Source organism: Neoarius graeffei, chromosome 22 (assembly GCF_027579695.1).
Source record: "Neoarius graeffei isolate fNeoGra1 chromosome 22, fNeoGra1.pri, whole genome shotgun sequence".
Classification (NCBI taxonomy): Eukaryota; Metazoa; Chordata; class Actinopteri; order Siluriformes; family Ariidae; genus Neoarius; species Neoarius graeffei.
The window spans coordinates 52,388,534-52,412,673 of record NC_083590.1 but is presented as its reverse complement, the minus strand read 5'-3'; the positions used below and the strand labels follow the sequence as shown (position 1 = coordinate 52,412,673).

At 42.7% G+C, this 24,140-nt stretch overlaps 1 protein-coding gene across 1 annotated transcript in view; it reads left to right on the top strand.

The window, feature by feature from the left end:
- The window catches only part of erf (Ets2 repressor factor), a 65,901-nt gene extending 42,411 nt beyond the window's left edge, over positions 1 to 23,490 (top strand). Inside the window, exons 2-5 of the mRNA XM_060904943.1 lie at positions 9,087 to 9,321; positions 18,380 to 18,495; positions 18,597 to 19,489; positions 20,404 to 23,490. Of these exons, the coding sequence (XP_060760926.1) occupies positions 9,087 to 9,321; positions 18,380 to 18,495; positions 18,597 to 19,489; positions 20,404 to 20,967 (1,808 nt within the window). The 3' untranslated portion in view covers positions 20,968 to 23,490. The remainder of the gene's footprint in view (positions 1 to 9,086; positions 9,322 to 18,379; positions 18,496 to 18,596; positions 19,490 to 20,403) is intronic.
- The last annotated feature ends 650 nt before the right edge of the window (positions 23,491 to 24,140 follow it).

The following is a 24,140-nucleotide window of genomic DNA, read 5'->3' as shown; positions in this document are numbered from 1 at the left end:
TGCAAGTTCTCCCACTTAAAAAGATGAGAGAGGCCTGTAATTTTCATCATACGTACACTTCAACTATGAGAGACAGAATGGGGGGAAAGAATCCAGGAAATCACATTGTAGGATTTTTAATGAATTAATTGATAAATTCCTCTGTAAAATAAGTATTTGGTCACCTACAAACAAGCAAGATTTCTGGCTCTCACAGACCTGTAACAACTTCTTTAAGAGGCTCCTCTGTCCTCCACTCGTTACTTGTATTAATGGCACCTGTTTGAACTCGTTATCAGTATAAAAGACACCTGTCCACAACCTCAAACAGTCACACTCCAAACTCCACTATGGCCAAGACCAAAGAGCTGTCAAAGGACACCAGAAACAAAATTGTAGACCTGCACCCGGCTGGGAAGACTGAATCTGCAATAGGTAAGCAGCTTGGTGTGAAGAAATCAACCGTGGGAGCAATTATTAGAAAATGGAAGACGTACAAGACCACTGATAATCTCCCTCGATCTGGGGCTCCACGCAAGATCTCACCCCATGGGGTCAAAATGATCACAAGAACGGTGAGCAAAAATCCCAGAACCACACGGGGGGACCTAGTGAATGACCTGCAGAGAGCTGGGACCAAAGTAAGAAAGACTACCATCAGTAATACACTACGCTGCCAGGGACTCAAATCCTGCAGTGCCAGACGTGTCCCCCTGCTTAAGCTTGTACATGTCCAGGCCCGTCTGAAGTTTGCTAGAGAGCATTTGGATGATCCAGAAGAGGACTGGGAGAATGTCATATGGTCAGATGAAACCAAAATAGAACTTTTTGGTAAAAACTCAACTTGTCGTGTTTGGAGGAGAAAGAATGCTGAGTTGCATCCAAAGAACACCATACCTACTGTGAAGCATGGGGGTGGAAACATCATGCTTTGGGGCTGTTTTTCTGCAAAGGGACCAGGACGACTGATCCGTGTAAAGGAAAGAATGAATAGGGCCATGTATCGTGAGATTTTGAGTGAAAACCTTCCATCAGCAAGGGCATTGAAGATGAAACGTGGCTGGGTCTTTCAGCATGACAGTAATCCCAAACACACCGCCCGGGCAACGAAGGAGTGGCTTCGTAAGAAGCATTTCAAGGTCCTGGAGTGGCCTAGCCAGTCTCCAGATCTCAACCCCATAGAAAATCTTTGGAGGGAGTTGAAAGTCCGTGTTGCCCAGTGACAGCCCCAAAACATCACTGCTCTAGAGGAGATCTGCATGGAGGAATGGGCCAAAATACCAGCAACAGTGTGTGAAAACCTTGTGAAGACTTACAGAAAATGTTTGACCTCTGTCATTGCCAACAAAGGGTATTTAACAAAGTATTGAGATGAACTTTTGTTATTGGCCAAATACTTATTTTCCACCATAATTTGCAAATAAATTCTTTAAAAATCAGACAATGTGATTTTCTGGATTTTTTTTTTCTCATTTTGTCTCTCATAGTTGAAGTGTACCTATGATGAAAATTACAGGCCTCTCTCATCTTTTTAAGTGGGAGAACTTGCACAATTGGTGACTGACTAAATACTTTTTGCCCCACTGTATCTGTCAAACTCCTTTTAAAAAAATGCAAGCCCCAGGAAAACTTGACTTAGCCCCTGGTCTTTCAATAGCTAGAAACGCCCTTGACCTATATGTCGTGGATGTGGTTTTTATCCCCCATTGGCCGAAAGGCCCGAAGGGGGATTATGTTGTGGCGATGTCTGTCTGTCCTGGGAAGGGTAGTCACCTTCTGAAATCAGCTCCTCTCTCAATTTTTGGAGGAATTTCACGAAACTTGACGGGATTCTTTGTCAGTAATACGCATATTGCAATTTTGTTCAATTCAGTCACATTTTACCAGAGGTATGGCATAGTTGCCAGCGGGGGATATTGTGCTCTCTGAGCAGTGTGTGGTTTTTTTTTTGTTTGTTTTTTTTAATATTAAATGGAATTTCAGCTTTCATTCCTAATATTTACATCTAGATGTGTTAAACAACTTGGAACATAGTATCTTTGGTGGCAGACCACCCAATCTTTAAGCGAGCAAAAGTATTGGAACAGACGGTCTTAATATTTGGTTGCATATCCCTTGCTTGCAGTAACTGCATCAAACTTGTGACCCACTGACAGCACCAAACTGTTTGCATTGTTCTTTTATGAGGCTTTTTCAGGCTTGTGCTACAGCTTCATTCGGTTGTTTGTTTTGGGGGTGTTTCTCCTTTCAGTCTCTTCTTCTGGAGGTGTAATGCTGTTCTGTTGGGTTACGGCCTGGTGATTGATTTTGTCCAGTCTAAAACGTTCAATTTTTTCCCCGATTAAGTCTTTTTTGTTTTCTTCGCAGCTTGTTTAGGACTGTCTTGCTGCATGATGAAGTTCCTACCAATTAGATTGTCTGACATTTTCCAGAGAAATGCAGCCAATGTTTTTCTGTAGACTTTTGAATTCATTCTGCTGCTTCGATCATGAGTTCATTGTGACCTTTTTTTTTTTTTTTTAAAGCCTTTAGGTTTTCTACATCAAAGTCCTTCTCAGCACATTTTTCTAAGTATAAAGCATGTCTATCATAGGTTTTAGTGTGTTGATTCATTACTATTTAAATTGTTCAGAATGAGTGTGCCAATAGGGCTTTTCAGCAGTGACCAAGACTAGGCTATTGGCAAAATTAATAATTGTTACTGAAATCCCCTTTTAGCAGAGCATCATTCTAAGCCTGGAATCCCACCAAGCGTCACTTCAAGCCCTCAGTCTGTTCACACGGAGTGTCTCTCAACTGTGTTGGCAAACCCTTGGCTTTTTGTTTTTGGGAGCAAGATTAACTGTTTAATGTTGAATAATTAAATGGAATAAATCTCATTCGAGACCTTCTGGAACAAATTGCTAATTTTAAATCACATTGCTATACAGAATTATAATCTGCTGTAGTCAACACCGAGCTCAATATTTCTGCCAAACTGTAATAAAGGTGCTGAAATATAACAGACTGGATATAAAGTGGGAGGGGGGGAGCCACTTGGTTAGTTCATGTGAAATAAAAATTCAGTGTACACTGTTGTGAAAAGTATGTGTACCCCTGACCATCACACCCATATGTGGGGTTCTTCCATCAAGTCTGAAGCACACAGTTGTATTAAATGTGTCTGTATGCTGTAGAATTACAATTTCCCTTCGCTGGAACTAAGAGGCCCAAACCTCTTCCAGCATGACAGTGCCTCTGTGCACAAAGTGAACTCCATGAAGATATGGTGCGTTAAGGTTGAAGTGGAAGAGCTCAACTGAACTCAACCCCACTGAACACCTTTGGGATTAACTGGGACTGGAGCCTCAGTGCCTGAACTCATTAATGCTCTTGCAGCTGAACAGAATGAACATGCATCCCCACAGTGCCACCCTCCAAAATCTTGTGGAAAGACGAGTGGAACTTATTGTAACAGCAAAGAGGGAAGAGCTGAATCTTAACACCCGTGGTTTTGGAAATGGATGTTCATTACTCAGGTGTCCACATACTTTTGGCCATAGTGTATGTCCAACTTGACTATCATTTAATAATAATAAAAAACTTTATTTGCCAGGTATGTGAACACACACAAGGAATTTGACTCCGGTTTCACTTAGCTCTCTTAGTACAAACAGATAAAAAGCGTAGAAAAAACAAAGCTATGTACATGTAGAAGGGTAAATATATGTATAGACAGCATAGTGCAAGGATGAATTAGTAAATATAAATATACAGTATGCACAGAATGACGGTACGAGTGTGCAGATATTTCACAGTTGATGTTACTGATATTTGAGTCCGGTTTTAGCTGTTCATCACGGAGACAACCTGAGGGGGAAAAAAAAAAACCTGTTCTTGTGTCTGGTTGTTGTGTACAGTGTTCTGTAGCGTCTCCTAGAGGGCAGAAGTTTAAACAGTTTGTGACCAGGGTGTGATGGGTCTGCAGAGATGTTACCTGCCCGCTCCCTGACTCTGGACAGGTACAGGTCTTGGATGGAGGGCAGGCTGACACCAATAATTTTCTCTGCAGACCTTATTGTCCGTTGCAGTCTGTTCTTGTCCTGTTTGATGACCGATCCAAACCAAACAGTGATGGAAGAGCAGAGAACAGACTGAATGATGGCAGTGTAGAATTGTCAGCAGCTCCTTAGACAACCTGTCTAAGCTTCCTGAGCTGGTGCAGAAAGTACAACCTCTGCTGGGCTTTTTTGATGATGGTGACTGTGTTGGTCTCCCACTTCAGGTCCCGGGAGATTGTGGAACCCAGAAACCTGAAGGTTTCAACAGCAGTCACAATGTTGTTGGTGATGGGAGGCGGGGGGGGCCTCCTCCTAAAGTCCACTGTCATCTCCACAGTTCTGAGCGTGTTTTGCTCCAGATTGTTCTGACTGCACCAACAGACCAGCCGTTCAACCTCTCGTCTGTATGCAGACTGGTCACTGTCTCGGGTGAGACCGATGACCGTTGTCGTCTGCAAATTTCAGGAGTTTAACAGACGGGTCTCTTGAGGTGCAGTCATTGGTGTAAAGGGAGAAGAGCAGTGGAGAGAGCACACACCCCTGGGGGGGCGCCAGTGCTGATTGTCCGGGTGCTGGATGTGATGCTCCCCAGCCTCACCTGCTGCTTCCTGTCAGTCAGGAAGTTTATAATCCACTGACAGGTGGAGGAGGGCACAGTGAGCTGGGTGAGCTTGGTGTGAAGGATATCTGGAACGATGGTGTTGCCGAACTGAAGTCCACGAACAGGATCCTGGCGTACGTCCAGCAGAGTCAAGGTGTTGCAGGATGTAGTGCAGTCCCATATTGATTGCATCATCCACTGACCTGTTTGCCCAGTAGGCAAACTGCAGGGGGTCTGTGATGTCCTTCAGGTGTGATAACACCAGTCTCTCAAAGGATTTCATGACTACAGATGTGAGGGCTACAGGCCTGTAGTCATTCAGTCCTGTGATGGTGGTTTTCTTGGGAACCGGGATTATTGTGGAATGTTTGAAGCATGAGGGGACTTCACGCAGCTCCAGGGATCTTTTGAAGATCTGGGTAAAGATGGGGGCCAGCTGATCAGCACAGACCTTCAGACAGGAGGGTGACGCACTGTCTGGGCCAGGTGCCTTCCTGATCTTTTGTCTGCGAAAAAGCTGACCAACATCCTCTTCACAGATTTTGAGTGCTGGTGTGGGGTCAGAGGCGAGAGGAGGCAGAATAGCAGGGGGTGTAAATGAGTCTTGAATGTCGGGGGGGGGAGAGGTGTGAATGTGTCAAATCTGGAGTAAAACACATTCAACTCGTCAGCCAGTTGATGGTTCATTGCAGTGTTGGGGGATGGTCTCCTGTAGTTGATGTTCTTCAGGTCTCTCCACACTGACGCTGGATCATTGGCTGAAAGGCTGTTTTTGATCCTTTCAACGTAAGGGCCTCTGCATGTTCTTGCGACAAGGCTTTCGTAGATGGCTTTTCGCAGACAGTTGTAATTTATCGTTGAACAGGGAGTAATAGGCGTGCGCGATGTTATTCACCGCCACAACGCAAGGGGGCGCGAAGTCGCGAAATTGCTAGGAGTAGTTGGTGGGTGTGGTTAGTGGAGTGTTTATCCTCCAGTTACTTATAATGACTAGAAGTGGAGTCGTATAGATGTACGTAGTTCCTCACTTCCTCGATCAACCGCTCTTTGTGCTGCTCCATCTTCGCTTGTGTTTTTAAAAATGGCGGTAGTGAAAACAAACCAAACCGGGAAAGTAGGGAAGCGGAAGTGCATGTACAGCGGATGTAGAGTGGACCAATCAGAGCCCTCTTGTCTGCGACGCTGTCTGCGAGGCTTCTGCGGTGGTCACAATTTTTGGGAGGTGCGCGCAGAGCGTCTGCGAAGGGGGGGGCTACGCAGACGCCATCTGCGACACCATCTGCGAGGACTGGGTTGTCAGCATAAATTGGCCTTTACTCCTCTTAGCTGCTTTCACCTCTTTCGTCAGTGTGTTTCTGGCCTGTTTGTACAGGACTCTGTCCCCACTTCTGTAGGCCTCCTCCTTGGTGGGCGCGCACACATCCTCACAAAAACTGATGTAAGATGTCATGGTATCAGTCAGCTCATGCAGGTCTGAAGCTGCAGCCTCAAAAACACTCCAATCAGTGTAGTCAAAGCAGGCTTGTAGTTCCACTTTGGCCTCATCAGACCACCTCCTCACCGCCTTTACCACAGGCTTAGCAGATTTCAGCTTCTGCCTGTAGGACGGGATAAGATGAACCATACAGTGATCATATAGTCCCAAGGCTGCACGGGGGACAGAGTGGTATGAGTCCTTTTAAAACAGTGTATTGCTGTGTTCACACTTATACCGGTACGAAAGTGGTATAACTGTATCGATACAAAGTATACCGGTACAGTTTAGTGCATCTGTCCATACTAGTGAGAAATGTTTGTGGTTTTCTTTCACGGTAGTTGAAATGCGCATGCGTGAAATGTTTCCGTGGTTACAGAGTAACTTCCTTCTGAGAATATATGGCATCCGTTATTTCGAGATCTCGAGAAAACAAAATTATTACGTGATCTCGAGAAAACAAAACAATTATTTCATGATCTCAGCTGGATCACCGTATCTCCGTCGGTAGAGACGAAGCCGGGCCAGTCTTCTGCGGAGGTGCCGCGGACTAATTTTGAAATTATCTCTTATTAAAAGACTTGATGCAATCTCTCCCTGTGTCAACCCCTGATCAAAATATTGCCTTATTAGGTGATCGATTATTCCAGACATTCTAATGACCAAAGTTGCGTCTATACAGAATGAGAAATAGCCCCAAAGTCAGCATATCACAAGTCTCTTGGCGCACCTGAATGAACCATTTCTCAGCTGTTTACTCGAGATCATGAAATAATTTTGTTTTCTCGAGATCTCGAAATAACGGTTTTCTTGAGATCTCGAATTAGTTGTGTTGTTTTCTCGAGATCCTGAATTATGTCGTTATCTCGGGATAACAAGGTGAATAAAAAAAAAAAAAAGGAATATATGAAGGGCCTCTCTCGGCTTCCGTACGGATGAAACAGCGTGTGTGTGCTTTTTGTTGTCAGTGTACAGTCTGTATTTCTGGTGGTCATTTATTCAGTCGAATCGTATAAAACGTGCGAGGCAGTTGAGAAAGAAACAAACGAATCTCCGTTCTTCACTATTTTATTCGGCGAAGACATCGACTGAGGTGTGTGACTTTGCGCATGCGCATTATATTTGTATCGATACAGAGCCGCTTCATCTGTCCACACTACAGCGAAGCACTACAGTACCGATACTGTACCGGTACGACACCCATACATTTGTGGGTTTCGTACCGATACAGTTATACCGCTACAGTACCGGTATAGTTGCTAGTGTGGACAGGTGTTGTGGTATGAAAGTAGTTTCATATCGGTACAAAATCCCTAGTGTGGACAGGGTATAACAATGGTCCAGAGTGTTAGTGTCCCTGGTGGGACACTTAATGTGCTGTTTATATTTTGGCAGTTCGTGGCTGAGGTTTGCTCTGTTAAAGTCCCCCAAAACAATGAGCGAAGTGTCCAGGTGTTTTTTTTTCTCCACGTTGTTTATCTGGTCAGCCAGGTGTTGTAATGCCTCAGTAACACAAGCCTGAGGAGGGATGTAGATTCCAACTAGAATAAACAAGGAAAACTCTCGCGGAGCATAAAACGGTTTGCAGTTTATGAATAATGTCTCCAGATGAGGACTGCATGATTTGTTTAGAACTGTGACATCAGTACACCAAGCTTCGTTAATGTAAAAGCAGACTCCGCCTCCCCTCGTTTTCCCTGTGAGCTCTGTTTCGCGGTCCGCTCGGTGCAGGTGAAATCCAGGCAGGTGGAGAGAAGTGTCCGGGATGTGTCCACCGAGCCAGGTTTCGGTGAAGCACAAGGCAGCAGATCTGTTAAAATCCGTGTTGTGTTGAGGAGCAGCAGTTCGTCCATCTTGTTGGCCGGAGAGTGGACATTAGCCAGGTGAATAGATGGGAGCGCAGTGCGAAACCCCCGCTGCCTCAGCCTGACTAGCACGCCGGCTCGCTTCCCCCGGTGTCCTCGGCGGAGACCATAGAGAGCTGCTGCCCCTCCAACAAGTAGCTCTGGAAAACTTTCCGGATCGATGAAAACCGATGAAAAAAACTTTACTGGTGTTATTCCAATGTTTGAGTTCTTCTCTGGAGTATGTGACCAGAGAAGAAGCGCAAAAAACACAACAAATACACAAAAACGTAGAAAGTACAAGAGAGCAAAGTACCAAGGCAACCATCCGCGGCGCCATCTTTTGAGCAAAAAAACAAAATTAATACATAGTCAACATCAGCTCAACTGTGTTTATTAGGGAAACCACCAAAATATATTGAGCAAAAAAAGTCAAAAACACTGGGAAGTGGGGCTCATGTGGGGAAAAGTTTGAATAACTCTCTGGTTTAGGTCAATTTGGCCAAAGCTGTAAACTTCAAAACTGAAACACTTTAGTTGACTGCAGGTTTCTGGAATTGAAATCAGGAGACATGTTATCACACTCAGTCAGGGGTGGTGATGTATTTAACATTCACACAAGGTTGGTATTAATAGTTTAGAGACTTTTTCTGTATTCCCATTCTGCACTGTTGGAGTTCTGACTGTACACAGACAATATTATTTGACTGTGAGAGAGAAATGTTTGCTTTCCTTTCCATATTACATCTAGTATGAATGCAGAAAATGTAGCCAGTCCCCAGGGTATGGCCTTTCTCTAAGAAGCTATTGAGTCTGTCCAGTTGATAACGCATGAACGTGTACAGTTTTTTAAGTGCTTGAGTTCTGTTTTGACTTCAGTCTCAAGGATGCTGTGTTCAGTACTTCTTATAAGAAGAAGAAAAATTCTGCTAAACCCAAGTTTTAGTCAAAAATATATTAACAGTAAAAGAGAACTTTAGTTGAAGTATTTGGTATTGTTTCTTTTAGAATAATTAGGGTGAGGGTAATTTACTCTCTTAATTACATCCAGTTTCCCATGTTGTAGTATGCAAAGGTAAAACCAGGTCTTGACTTGGTCATGGGCTTTACAGATACCGTTTAACAGTTTCCATGTCCGTACTGTGCAGGGTTTGCCTTCCCGGAATGGGCGTACAAGCCAGAGTCGAGCCCGGGCTCCAGACAGATCCAGCTCTGGCATTTCATCCTGGAGCTGCTCAGGAAGGAGGAGTACCATGATGTCATTGCCTGGCAGGGTGACTACGGTGAGTTTGTCATCAAGGACCCGGATGAAGTGGCTCGACTATGGGGTGCCCGCAAGTGCAAACCTCAGATGAATTACGACAAGCTCAGCCGAGCACTCAGGTGAGGATCAGGATGTCTGTTCTGATGTGTTCTGTTGCACTTTTGGTATTGAAATCAGTGATTTGGCAAATTTACAAACTGTAGTTTTATTGTTACTTTATTTTAAATATGCCTCGAGAGCAAGACTGCTCTTTAGTGTTGAGCTTGAACATTTTATTACAATGCTGAACACAGCTTGACTCCTGAGTAAATAAATATTCCACCTCAAGATGCAGCCAGACGCAAATAAAGAGCTACAGAGTGGGCTGGGTTGTGCCCCCCCTGGATTGAATTTGGGTGTTTGAGTCAACCTGTGGAAAATTCATGATTGGACATAAGGTCCCATAATTCAGTGCTGTCAGATGAAACCCCAGCACTGTGAAATGGATGAAATTTAAAACCGCTTCCGAGAGGTAGTCGTCATAGGTGTCTGCCCCACCAGACCTTTTCTTATTCTGCTCTTTAGTTGTGCGTTTTCATGTAAGTCACGTACCCCTTTTCCACCAAATCAGTTCCAGGGCTGGTTCGGAGCCGGTGCTGGTTCATAACTCGTTCAACTTGCGAGCCTGCTGAGAACCAGTTTGCTTTTCCATCGCTCGCGGTGCTAAGCGGAGCCACGTCATTACGTCGCTGTATACGTCAGTTACGGCGCTACGTTTACATAAACCTTGGCGCGAATATCAAAGCAAAAACAACACGGAAGAAGCAGCAGCGGCAACAACAACAATAATAATAAATGACTTCGCGTTTGTACAGCTGCTGCTTCTTGTCGCTTAAAAATGGCGATCTTTCGCGGTCTTGTTATTGTTGTTGGTCTTAACAACTCCACCCCCCCCGCTGACATAAGCGGTTCTTTCCTCTGGCCCAGCAGTGAGTTGGTGCTAGCCTGGAACCGGTTTTTCTGGCCCCAGAGCTAGTTCTTGGTCAGTGGAAACAGAAAACCTGGTTCCAAACTAAGCACTGGCCCCGAACCAGCCCTGGAACTGCTTTGGTGGAAAAGGGGCAACATAGCTTGCTGTAGCACTACAGTGCTTGGATTCCTGTGCTCTGTAACCATCAAGTATGACATTTCTTTACCCTGAGATGAATTGCTCACCGATGGCATATTGAACACTGAGGTGAATGAGCTACAACAGCAAAAAAACCATCTTGGGTTCCTGTCCTGTCAGTGAGGGTCAGTCTTGCCCAAACTGGACAGATGATGGTGTCATTCAGCAGAATATAATAATTTTAGTAGTTGGAAGGTGGTTTGCTGTGCACCACAGTGATTTTCCTTGAAATGTTGTTTCCTCTTATGTGTAATAAGCTAAAGTTTATAGGTGTCAAGTCTCAAGTTTTGCACTTCACTTGACTCAGACTTGCAACAAGTGATTTGTGTACTCCTTAATATTCATTCATTTAATCATTAAATCGCTCGTGTGCGTCAGCGGCGCTGGCAGATCCTGTGAGGGATTTTAGTTTTACACAGGATGGGTTGCTACAAAACAAACCATCTCATAAAATCTTCAATTTATGTTCAAGTTTTCTCTCTTTGGTCAAAGTCTGGTCATGATGCATAAAAAGTCTCTTGTACTCGTTTTATTTATTTATGATGAATTAGTGTTGCTCTTTTTAGAAGAAAATTGATTGGCATTTCATAACTTGTTCGTTCTTTTTTTTTTTTTTCCCCTCTGGTTTTGTTGCTTTTCTTCGTTTGACATTCCCCCACTGTGCTGCAGTCCTTCTGTCTGTCTGCATGTTAGTCATGTCTTTGCATTTGTCTCCACGGCAACAGCAGATACCCACTCAAACCCATTGAACCTGTCCTTGCCACCCCATAATAATATCACATCAGCTTGCACTAAAAGGAGCAGTGCTGCTAACACACTGCATCCAAACCATACCACCCCCCTGGCAGTTAAATCTCTCTTAAATGATATTGGAGCATGTGAAGTTTTGGAACAGCGATTTCACTCGCACGTGCGCGTGCACACAGTGTCCTAGTTTAATGTCTTAGACACAATCTTCTATGCATACTTTCTCACAAATATTACACAGTTCCTATGACAGATGTGCTGTGTATAAAAATTTAATTATTTTTGACGTCTCGCCATCTCTGCATCACAAGGATGCTCTGATCTACATGCATATATCTCTCTCTCTCTCACACACACACACACACTGTGTAAAAAAAAAAAAAATTGAGACTTCAGAGGTGTTCTAATAATTCTAAAAAAGGCATTTGAAGTGATTTGTCTCTGCAACATGATGCAGAGACAAAAAATCCCTGCATTGAGCTGCAGACCTGCTGAGAATAACTGGTTGTTTTTTCTAAACAGGCGGAGATTTTGCAAAGCAGTGCAGGCCATTTTTATATAAAAACTAATCCTGAATGTAGACATTTGCTGCCAATTAACATCTCTGTTTGTAACAGACCCAGCATTACATCCTGGTTAATACAATATTATTAAAGAAAAATGCACCATGCTGACGCTACATCCGAGACAGACTGCTTTAATAAGTTCACCGACAAGTTTCTACATTCAAATAGTCAATTTGTGCAAATTTTTCAATACACTAAACAAACTTAAAGGAAAAGTTTGTAGATGATGATGGATTCAGTGCTGACTTGTCAGTGTAGATCTCATAAATGTAGCTTTAATCATGTCTGTATATTGCACAAATCGGCAATAACATGGTGCATTGGGATTTAGTTTTAAGTAATATTGCTGCACAAATATTAGAGAATAAAGATCTGTAAATCACCTGAAACGAGATCATGGGCCAAATGTAGACCAATAATATTAAGGCCAATTTATGCTGACAACCCAGTCCTCGCAGATGGCGTCTGCGAAGCCCCCCCCTTCGCAGACGCTCTGCGCGCACCTCCCAAAAATTGTGACCACCGCAGACAAGAGGGTTCTGATTGGTCCACTCTACATCCGCTGTACACGCACTTCCACTTCCCTACTTTCCCGGTTTGGTTTGTTTTCACGACCGCCATTTTTAAAAACACGAGCGAAGATGGAGCATCACGAAGAGCGGTTGATCGAGGAAGTGAGGAAGTACGTACATCTATACGACTCCAGTTCTAGTCATTATAAGTAACCGGAGGATAGACACTCCACTAACCACACCCACCAACTACTCCTAGCGACTTCGCGCCCCCTTGCGTTGTGGCAGTGAATAACATCGCGCACGCCTATTACTCCCTGCTCAACGATAAATTACAACTGTCTGCGAAAAGCTATCTGTGAAAGCCTTGTCGCAAGAGCATGCAGAGGCCCTTAGACCTATTGATGTACAACAAACTAAAGATGTAACATTTAGATTATTGCTGTATTAATGTATTTATTTAGGCACTACCTAAAAGCGGCGCTCCAGATGAGTGAGAATATGAGCAAAATATTTGCAAGAGCACAATCAACTTGAATAGAATAATAATAAATATTAATAAATAAGCTTAAATAATCCAGTTTCTCTACAAGACTAAAGTTAAGCTCGAGTCCGCTTAATTCATTGGCAAGCATCTAGAATTCTCACGTTGCAGTTTCAAAGGATAAAAAGTGATAACTCACCATTTTGTTACAACATTCCTCAAGCAGTTTCAAAATGGTTAGACTTTTTATTCTGTTGCATTGTTGTGATTGTAAAAAAAAAAAAAAAAACAAGCTATTAGAAGTATTTTGGTACCAACCTTAAGTATGAAAATAAAAAGTAGCAAAAACACTCGAAACTAATTTCGTTAGTGACCTGGCTGCACATGCGTCGGGGAATCCGGCCAAAACCCCAGGCTCTCGAGTTTTTTTTTTTTTCCCCACCAGCATATCATCTTGGAAATTTGTGAAGGAAAATCTGAAACTGTTGTGAATATTTTCCATAAAATGTGTTGGCAAATAATCCCAGTGTTTTTAAATAGCGGGGAGCACTGCTAATAAGACAAAATGGTTGACAGAGCATGACTCTAACCCACGCTAATAGTGTGCTGTGATTTGGTCAATATGCGTTACTTCCACTCGAAATCGGCAACGGTTGTTACTTGTTAAGGCACGCTTTCTGTGGTGGAATGTATGTCAAGGGCACTTTTATGAGCAGGATGCATATACATTTGGGCATGGAGTTGGTATTTGAGGGCAGGGTGTGGTTCCCTGGTAAACTGGCTAGAACACTTATGACTGTTATGTAGTTTGTCCACCAGAGGGCACAATGCAACTCCCTGTGTTTGGAACGGCATAAGTCACAACAAACAACTGACCCACACAGAATCTTATGCCAAAAGTCCTACTTTATCGTTCAGTCTGTTGAATTCATTGTACAGTATGCAGGTGTATTGAATCGAGAGTCTTGTGTTGAGCATTATGATACAATACACAGTACTGTCACAACCCTAGTATGTACACATCTCTATGTCCAGCTCTCTGTTCTGGCTTTGTCTGTAGAAAATGTTTGACCGTTCAATTGTTATTTCAAACTCCTGTCACACTTTCCAAGGTAAAGGTTCTTTTAGGGATCTCATAACTAGTCGCAGCATTGTCAATTTCATGGAGATTAAGTTACAAGGTATTTAAAAAAAAAAAAATCGAGAGTATGAGCATGTGCAAATCTAGACAATAGTGTTTCTCAACCTTTTTTCATTCACTGCACCCTTCAGAAGTATGCAAATTCTCAAGGCACCCCACATATAAAATATACGCAGTCACGCTGACCCCGGCAGTGATGTGACCTGGGAAAGGGGGCTGTGAGACAAATTTTGATGATGCCTGAGGCGGTGATCTGCATTAGTGTAACTGTCGCTTTTTGGAATTTTAATTCATTTTATTTATTTCAGTGTTAGAATGTATAATTTTTTTGACAGCACCCCTAACGAAGCCAGACGGCACCCCGGTTGAGAGAGGCTGGTGTAGACCACCAACTACATAATCAGCATCATACAAACTTTTTTTTAAAACCCAGTCTTATTGTGCATAAACCCAGTCTATACATTGTGTTCACACTGACTACGTTTACATGCACGTCCAAATCGAGCTGCTGTTGGTAATCGAGCAAAGGGTCCCAGCAGGGGTGCCAGAGAAATCCAATCCTACATGCACAAGTGAAATCGGGCTATTGTGCAAGGTGCATTGTGCACCCGAACCACATGTGGCGCTACACGCCCCATCGTGTTGGTACACTTCCGGTTGTCGTCATGAAGAAGAGCTATAGTGTTGCCAGATACTGCTGACGTATTCCAGCCCAAAACATGTGCAAATCCGCTAAAATGCACTTAAAACACCCAATCTGGCAACACTAGAGTTCCGTGTTCAAGCTGTTAGGCTTGCTCTAACAGACTATGGCTACAAACTGTCCGGCGCAGACCACTGTTTTGTAAGACAACTTATTTTGCACAATAATATTTTTCTAAAGTCCATTTTTTGCTTACAAAAAAATATATTTTTTTTTTGCTTACAATTTAACTTGTCTTAATAAACACACAAAGTTCAGTTGTTTTGTTTTTATTGACATTCTTCAGATGTTGGACATATATACACACACAAATACAATGACTTGTTTATGTACACAATTCACAGCTATGCAACAGCTGTACAGATGTATTTGGTGATACAGTAAGTGAGCTAAATTTTAACAGTGCAAACAATGCCACAAAAAGAAAAGATTCATGCCGTTGTCATGATTCGTTGTCATGCCGACCGAGGCTGTTGTGTTTCCCGCTTGTGGTCTCGTCACTCGTCACTTCCTGAAGCAGCTCGACAACTAGCTCGATAGGGTTTACATGCACAAAATAGCTCGGCAGAAATCGCATAAACTAGGTCGTGTAGCTCGATTCCGAGAAATCAAGTTCGGTTCAATTTCAGCCGAATTAAGGTGTATACATGGCATTTTGAACTTCGATTTCAGTCGAGCAACGGCAGAAATTCGATTCTCTCTATGTGCATGTAAACGTAGTGACTGAGGCACTCACCAGGGGAAAGCAGTTAATGAAAACGAATGAATGCACATCTGGTCAGATCCTTTTCAGCCTTTTGGAGTTGAAGGTAAAAAAAGTTTCATTTGGCATAGAAAAGGAAGGGACAAACTCGATTTTCTGACCTGGCAACATAGAGGACTTTCACTGTCATCACAAATTTGTTTTTCACGCAATGTCCACCATATTGCCAGGCAAAGAAAGAAACAGTGGCAACAGGTAATAATGAAAATTGAGATGAATGCAGTCGATATAATCACGCTTTGATTTTCAGAAATTCTGCCAACTGTGCCTGATTGCAACACCATCCAGCCTGTCCTTTTCCCCATTTCATTCAAACTCTGCTAGATTAGAGACAACCCTGCAAACTTGCATGCGCTCTGCTGCTTGCTATATGTGATCAGGGTTAGCCAAATCCATATTAAAAATGTATGACTCTGCATGGTTTTACTTCACTTCTTTTTATGCCACCGTCTCTAGTTATCCTGCCTGTCAATATTTCTATCATATGTACCTTCATAGTTCACTGTTTTGGAATCCTGCAAAATGCAGCCATCTTCCATTAAAGGACTCGTCGCAGGTATTCAGTTTCATCTGTGCTGTATAGATCCATCCACCTCCATTCTACTTGGGACCCCATCTATTCATCTCCTGCTAAATGACCTGAAGAGGGAGAGAAACCACAAGGCAATGATGTATATCTCCCTTTTACTCTCGGGTGCTTTGGGTCTTATACAGACCTTTTATTCGAAACCGTGTTCCTCACCGCTTTTTATGGATTTCTTAGAGGGGGAGAATTCACTACTCGCACAGAATCTTTTTGACCCTTCACAGGACCTCACTATAGTTGGTTTCTATCAAACCTCACTACTTCTCTTTATTTTTAAAACACTTTAAAACCTACAGGGATACGAAAGGAGCATCGATTTTGATTTCTGAGACTAATTCTGCTTTCTGTTCTACGTAACTCGCTATCTGAGGAACTGACTTTGAGCCAGCCGTCAAGAGCCCCTCTTTGCCACAGAGGAGGGGAAATCCATATCCTGAGTTTGGTTTGCCACTCGCCTTTGCCACCTCTGCCAATCCTGCGGGCTCCCACCTGAACACTACACTGCTTATTCTTTCTGCATAGGAGTGGCAACGACAGCAACGTCCATAACTCTCGTTCCAACGCTGAAGGCTATGGCTCGATGGGCATAATCAGCTTAGGAATGCTATCTCTGGCTGAGGCTCAAGCCATCATAAAAGCTCAAAAAGCTATGAGTGCATTATGATCTGTTGACACATACAATAAATGTTGTTGCATAACTGCTCTGGCCATATGTATAAACTCATTAGCTATGATACCTCAACTCGTAATCTGTGAAGCTTCAGTTTCCCTTACTGAATTTCATCTCAATTTCACACTCTACTGACTAAAGCAAGCTCCTCCTGCTGGATCTTCCATGTAAGTACATGGAAGGCCAGGGAGGGCTACCTGGTGTGGTAGGGTGATTTTATTTATTTATTTGGGGGGGACCCTTTGCTGCTGCTCTCCCTGTTTTAAGCCGTTCCATTTAGGCACATGGAACGGCAGGGAGCTGTGCTCTCCTTGCCTCAAGGCTTTCCATGTAGGTGCGTGGAGGGGCAGGGAGGTCCCAGAACAGAGCCACACTGCCAAATTAAATTGTTGCATGTAAATTAAAATTCTTTGACAAAGTGGTCCTGACTGAAATCGAGCATAGCATTGTTCGGGCAGGTCACGGAGTCAAGCTCAGCCCTCAATCGCACATACATCAGCTGATTGCAGCCGGTCTCAAGCTAACCCACATGAACTGATGGCTCAGCCGATTCCCTTCTAAGCATTCTATTGACACATCTCTCACAGGGCGCCTATTTAAGCTGCTGTAACCTGCCTGCTCCCTCTGCAAGCCATTTTTTGCAACCCACCTCTACCTCAGCTCCTCCTCCTTTTGCTGTTCTGACCTTTGTCACTCTGTTGTCTGCTCATTCTGTACCCCAGGTAGAGTCTTTGGCTGCTGCTGTCTTTGTCTTAAGTTGTTCCATGTAGGCACATGGAACAGAGCCCCATGGCCAAATAAAATTGTTGCATGTAAATTAAAATTCTGACACGGTGGTCCTGACTGAAATGTATTTATTCCACTTGAAAAGTGTATGGCAAACTAGCTACCGGATTTGGGATACTATGCCATCCTGAACTATTTAGTATTTGGGACTTCTAAATGCACCAGAGATGCTAAAGGCATACGAAAGTACAGGTGCCTTCCAATATTTTGAGGCAGGTTTCGTGCATGCCAGAATGTTATGAGAAATTCCTGATAAAGAAAAATACCTTACGACAAAGGTAAGATCAAACGTGGACTTCGAATAGTAATAAACAAGCCAGGGCCGAGATCTAGCATATTTTATGGTGTTTAGCCTCGTCTGCATTATCAGTATATAACAGACATGCTGGTCGTCTCGCAAAGCATTAGGTCTAATACAATCTATCGCATTTAAAGCCCACATCCAGACGTATTTTAATGTTGCACAGAGCTTTCACACTAACCTGATAATGTTTTCCACACACATGAGTGCTTTATCAAGTCTTCCCATTTAACTGCAGCTCGCCATTTTTCTTGTCTGAGTTCGCTGGGAAGCGGTGAAAAGAAAAGGATGGAGAGGTCAGTGTGCTTCAAAGGCTTATCTCCACGTCTGTTATTACATCCAAAAGCACTACAGGTCTCTGGCATTGTTCTTTTAGATGCAACTTCTGAGTTTATCTGTAGATGCTTACTAAATTGGGCTCGCAATCACTCATGTAAACATGGATGCTACTGTGCCGGTCGTTGTCACGCACACAGCTTGCTCGACAATATGTCCGCATAAACAAATCCACAGTTGTGATGCTGTCCTGTGAAAGTCCTTCACTGAGGCAAACAGAAAAGGAAAGTGATGTCTCAATCACTTTCCTTTTCTGTTTTGCCTCAGTGAAGGACTTTCACAGGACAGCATCACATGTGTGGGATTTTTATTTATTTTATTTATTTTTAAATGTCTTTCTGTACACTACTACAAATATTTGAAACAAATGTCTTGTTTAATTCAGTCTCACTCATGCTCCACAGACGTATAACCATACCGACCTTATTTTCTCAGATACTACTACAATAAAAGGATCCTGCACAAAACTAAAGGAAAAAGGTTCACCTACAAGTTTAATTTCAACAAGCTTGTGCTAGTCAACTACCCGTTCATTGACATGGGGTCTGCAGGTAAAATTCACTGTTTTATAGGATGTTTGCTGGGTATATATTTATATATATCAGTATGTCTGCTTACTTTTTACATTCTCTCTTTCCTGCTTTCATGTCAGGTTCAAGCGTACCCCAGAGTGCTCCTCCTGTTCCATCAGGTGTTGGAACCCACTTTCGTTTTCCTCCTTCTACTCCATCTGATGTTCTGTCCCCGAACGGTGAAGAGCTACGCAGTCCTGGTGTGTTTGCCAGTGTGGCACGGCGGGCAGCACGGGGGTCTGTCTCCGACTGCAGTGACGGCACCTCTGTAGCCTCGGAGCTGGAGGAGGTGGGCATCGCTGCCAGTGACGAGCGCCCAGCAGAGCGAGCCTTCAGATCTCTGTTCTTGCCACACCATCCTCGGCTCACTCACGACTCTCTGTTCCGCATATATGGTGTTCCTGCCCCGTTACCCTTCCCAGCCTCACCTGTGCCTGGTGGCCCCCTACTGCCCCCACAGCTCTCGCCTGCACTGTCCATGACTTCTACACCAACCTCACACCTGCCGTATACACCCTCACCCTCGCTGGCATCCCCCATGCTTGGTTCACGCTTCTCCTTCAGCCCTGAAGACATGAAGCGCTATCTACAAGCACATGCTCAGAGTGTCTACAACTATCACCTCAGTCCACGTGCCTTCCCACACTATCCTAGCATTGTTGTGCCCCAACCACAACGTCCTGATAAGGGCCTGGCGGGGCCAGCAGCAGGTGCACACTTCACCGCTCATTCACTGCACCTCCCGCAGCCTGAAGAGCCACACCCCTCACCCTTTAAATTCAAACTTCAGCCACCACCGCTGGGTCGAAAACATCGGGATGGCCCGCCCCTCTCAGCACCAGGACACCTCCCTTCTGGTACTTCCTCCACAGGCTTGTTTGTGGGTGAATGTGGCTCTGCAACAGGGCAGGGTTCCAATTCTGTACCATCTGAACTGGCCAACAGTGGTACCGGAGGGCCACCAAAGATCAAGGTTGGGTTTTTACTAAATTTTTGAGAGCATTGTAATATGATGAAATAAATATAATGTATAGCCTACATAATCTGGTTGCAAAAAAAGATTTGAGTAGTGTAGCATATTGAGACTTTGTGCATAATTGGACTCTGTAACTATTAAGAATTTTAATTAGGAATTAGGCTGGCATGGGCTAAAATGTTATCCACTTATTATGGATTACCACTGAACGACAGGGAGTGCTATTTGGCTAAACTGGTTTGATCTAGCATTGATACTAGAGACAAACTGAAAGCATAGAAGTCTTTTAATGAGTACAACATTGTTTGTGGGAACATTCAAGACACAACGATTTACGATTTAAGCAAACGTTCAACTTTTCTCATTAAGAATGTGAGGTAGGTATCTAGCATTATCTAGTTAGCTTCTTGATGTAGGTTTTAGGTGAGCTAAAGCAATATAAATTGGGGAGGTTAGCTAACTAGCAAGCTGATTAGCTTGCTAGTTAGCTAACCTCCCCAATTTATATTGCTTTAATTATATTATATTTATATTTGCATTTAAGTTCTTATTTAGTTCACTGATATAGTTAGCCACTTTGAGATGAAGTGTGAATAACAAAGAAGGAGCTTCTTGGGCCAGTTATCCCCTACTATGCCTGTAACAACAGCTGTCTTCTGTTGTCTTGGAAAGGTGTCCAGTTTGATGGTATGCTGTATCAAATAAGCGCGTCTATGATCATTTCTGATTCTGACACCGAAGATCACAACATAACACATTTAAAAAATTAAAAAAAAAAACTGTTTCTGCAACCAGGAGGCATGGCGGACATCCAGAATAATATGTTATATTCAACACTTTATACACATCAGACATGGTGTAATGGTTACATATATGCGTGGCTTAAATACTCCAACCCTTCTCTTCTCCAGGTTGAACCTGTCTCAGACATAGAATCTGAGGAAGAAGTAGAGGTCACTGATATAAGTGAAGATGATAACTGTGACGTCTTTGCCCCATCACACTGCAATGGAGGGCCTGCCCTTCTGCCCTGCCCTGATGGGATCATAGACAATGAGGAAGATGATCTTGAGGAAGACGTCTTTAAAACCCCAGCTGCACCCCCTTCTAGCACCATTAGTGGCATTACCATTGGGGTTGGCATGACTTTGCCAGGCCTCAAAGCTGAACCTAGAGAGGGAAGTCCCAGCAGCCCCAGTGGCACCCAGTGCATCCCACTGAAACTACGCTTCAAGCGCCGCTGGAGTGAGGACCAGCGAATGGAGGCAGAAGCCGAGGAGGCTGAAGACAAAAAGAGCCGTGCTGAAAAGGAGGAACCCTTAGCCCGAGAAGCACAACCACAAAGGATGCAGCCAAGTGATGAGGGAAGGAGCCCTGTGAACTTGGCTGCACCCCTGTGCACAGGCCAGAGGAGAGTGAGCTCTGAGCTTCAGAAAGCAACAGCACAGCTGTCTTTAGAAAACAATGGGTGCTGAGGGGAAAATTGTATATACTGTCGCATGCAAGACCATACGCACCAAGCTGTGCTCTTAGCTATTGGCTGTGGATACAGACATTCAGAACCATTGGCTGAAAGAATAAATCTACATGCAGTAACTCTCCAGCTGTTTTTCATACCTGAATACCTGACACATGTACACAGAATCACAGCTTTACTCACGTCATGGTGCTGAGACACTACAAATGTCTGATACTGACTGCTCCTCCTCCTGCAGGATGACGTGAACAGTCCTGTGCTCGCAGCTGGCTTGGTCTGCTCCATTTCTTAGTCACTCAATCCTATCAAATTTACATGTATAAACTGACCGTGACACACTATAATGGATATGTCTTTTCCTTGGAACTCCTTAGAGACTCTGCTATTTGCATTAAAGGGAGGCGCATCAATGCTTTTCATGCCCAGTTTAACAGTTAATGAAGTGCCTGAAACAGTGTTCAATGCACTCTGCTATACAGAACAAGAAAAGGAGAGGTGGCAACCTTCCAAACCCATACTGAGAAATGTTTCTCATCTCTGGGCTGTAGTGCTTATGACAAATTAGATAAGGAAAGTCAGTCATTCAATGGTGACTTTTTATCCTCCCAGACATTAAATTAAGAACAGTCTTCTGTCAATGTGACTTTCTTAAACAAAACTCAGGTCCTTTGAGGGACGTTTGCCGAACATGTTGGCCTTTTGTTGAACAGCGTTGCCTTTTGCCCCCAAAACAGTACCACCTCAAATTCTCCGCCTTCACACCTTGATGCTACATGCTAACTGCTAAACACTGCCTTATAACACACTTGGGGTCCAAAAAAGTGTTTCAGAGGCATAGCAGAGCACCTCTTTCCCATCCTATTCACTCAGCCTCGTTAGTTAAAGGGACCACTCGACCTTCTGCTGATGTCTCCACATGTATATTCATCCCTGATGCAGGATAAATTTTAGTGCATCTCTCCTCTTTAAAGCTTGGCATTAATCCCCGCAACCAAGTATGATTTGTAAATAATGACTGTTTCTCCCCTTTTAGTCAGTTTTAACCCTGACAGAGACAGTAGTGTACACTGAGCGGTTATTCTTACAGCTGAGGATAGGGAATAGAAGGCTGTAATGTGTTTGTTCTTCATACCGGTCTAAAGAGTTTCTGAAAAACAGCAAGTTTGTGAGCAAAAATCTCAGGCATACGTCAGCAAGATCTAACCTCGGCTCTGCGGGTCCATGAAGCCTTTTACAAAAATAATTTTAAAAAGAGATTGTGCCTTTTTCTATACAAACACATTTGCGTTGCAATTCTTTAAAAAAAAAAAATTCTCCCACATTCAAACAGAAAAATGTGATCTCAGACTGCTGTAATGTCCTGGACTTTTTTTTTTTAAAGCAGAAAGAAAATCAAAATAAAAGCCCATATATTGCATATGTTTATCTATATTTATATATTTGATACAGATGATCTATATTCAAAACTTGGAATAGTTTTGGTAATTATATTTTTCAAGATAATAATTTTTAAAATACGCATTACGCAACCTCAACTATGTAATTAGAAGGATTCTACATTTCCTTTCTGGGAATGGATTAGGGTTTATTAAGTGTTATTAAAGAAAAGACAAAGTGATTTGTACCTTAAGCATTGATGTTTCATGATGATGGATCACACACAAGTGCAGAATGCAAGGTGAAGGCAGGGATCGTTCATGCAAGTTGAATTGAATTGTCGCTTCCCGGCCAACTCAGAACCTTCATTAATGATGACGGAGATCATGAAGGAGTGACCATTGATGTTAAATGCTACACCCGTAAGCATTGGAACAAACAAGGCATGTTTTAAAATGTGTATCATCCCCTCCCCCATTGCGGAGTACATATTGTAAGCAGTTTTATGGCAGTGCAAAACTTTGCCACAGTTTTCCTCCTTTTCCTTTTATCTCTATTTTAGATTCATCAGTGCTGCTGCATTACACCAGCTCTATCTGACAGCTGCCTTACTTATTCATACTTGTTTAAAAAAAAAAAGCATATATTTTTCATATCTTCAGTATAGATATTGCTGTTATACCTGTTCATGTCATCATTTATTTTTAAACAGATATATTTCTTGAAAGATTAGCTTCTTAAAAGTGCAACAAAGTGTATTCCATAATACAGACCCAGTTCTTGCTTTGTTTGCTGGTTTTAATCACCAAAAACCAGGTAAAGGGGAGGGGTAACATTATGATGTCTCACTATATATATATATATATATATATATATATATATATATATATATATATATATATATATATATATATATAAAAAGTGTACATATTTTTGCATTTTGGTTAGATGTAGAGCAATGAATTTGTGTACAAGGTGTCTTTTTTTTTTTTTTTTTTCTGTACATGGATTAATCTTTCTCTCACGCTTATACTCTCAGCAGTTATGTGTAACACTCTAAAGAAGATATGTAACTTGATATCATGTATTCTAGTGTCTCCTTTTTAAAACTGTAATCAGGGTTTATTAAAACAGGTAAACCTGACTCAAACTGCCTTAGATGTCATTGATTTATCCAAATGTTTGCTAAAGGTAAGTAATTTATTGACGGTGTGTACACCCATACACAAACATAAATACAGCAGTTTTTGTTTATATATATATATATATATATATATATATATATATATATATATATTTTTTTTTTCATTGATCTATTGATCTATACCCTTCACTATTTTCATTTTCAGAGGGAGGGAAAAAAACTCTAAAGATCACAATTGTCAGATGACAAGTTCAAATCCTGATGAAAATGGACTGCAAAGTTGCTTGGTTACCCTGTTTCCACCAAGGCAGTTGCAGGACTGGTTCATGAAGCAGTGATCTTGAACCACCTCTGTGTTTCGACAGCTAAAGAAGCGACTCTCAGCCAGAAAAGTTGATTAGAGTGACACCAACACTTTGCTGATCTATAACTGAGAACTGCTTATATCGCGGGCTGGGGGCAGGAGGGTTAGGTAACTCTAACTGTTGCTTCATTCTTCTCCATCTATCTTTAAACATTTTTATATATCATGTTGTTGCAACACTAGTCACACCAGAAAAGGTCACTTTCATAATTTTTTTTTTTAATTCTGAAAACTTTCCTTTCTGACTTCATGGTCGGTAACTAAACTCTGGTTTGATGAACTGCCT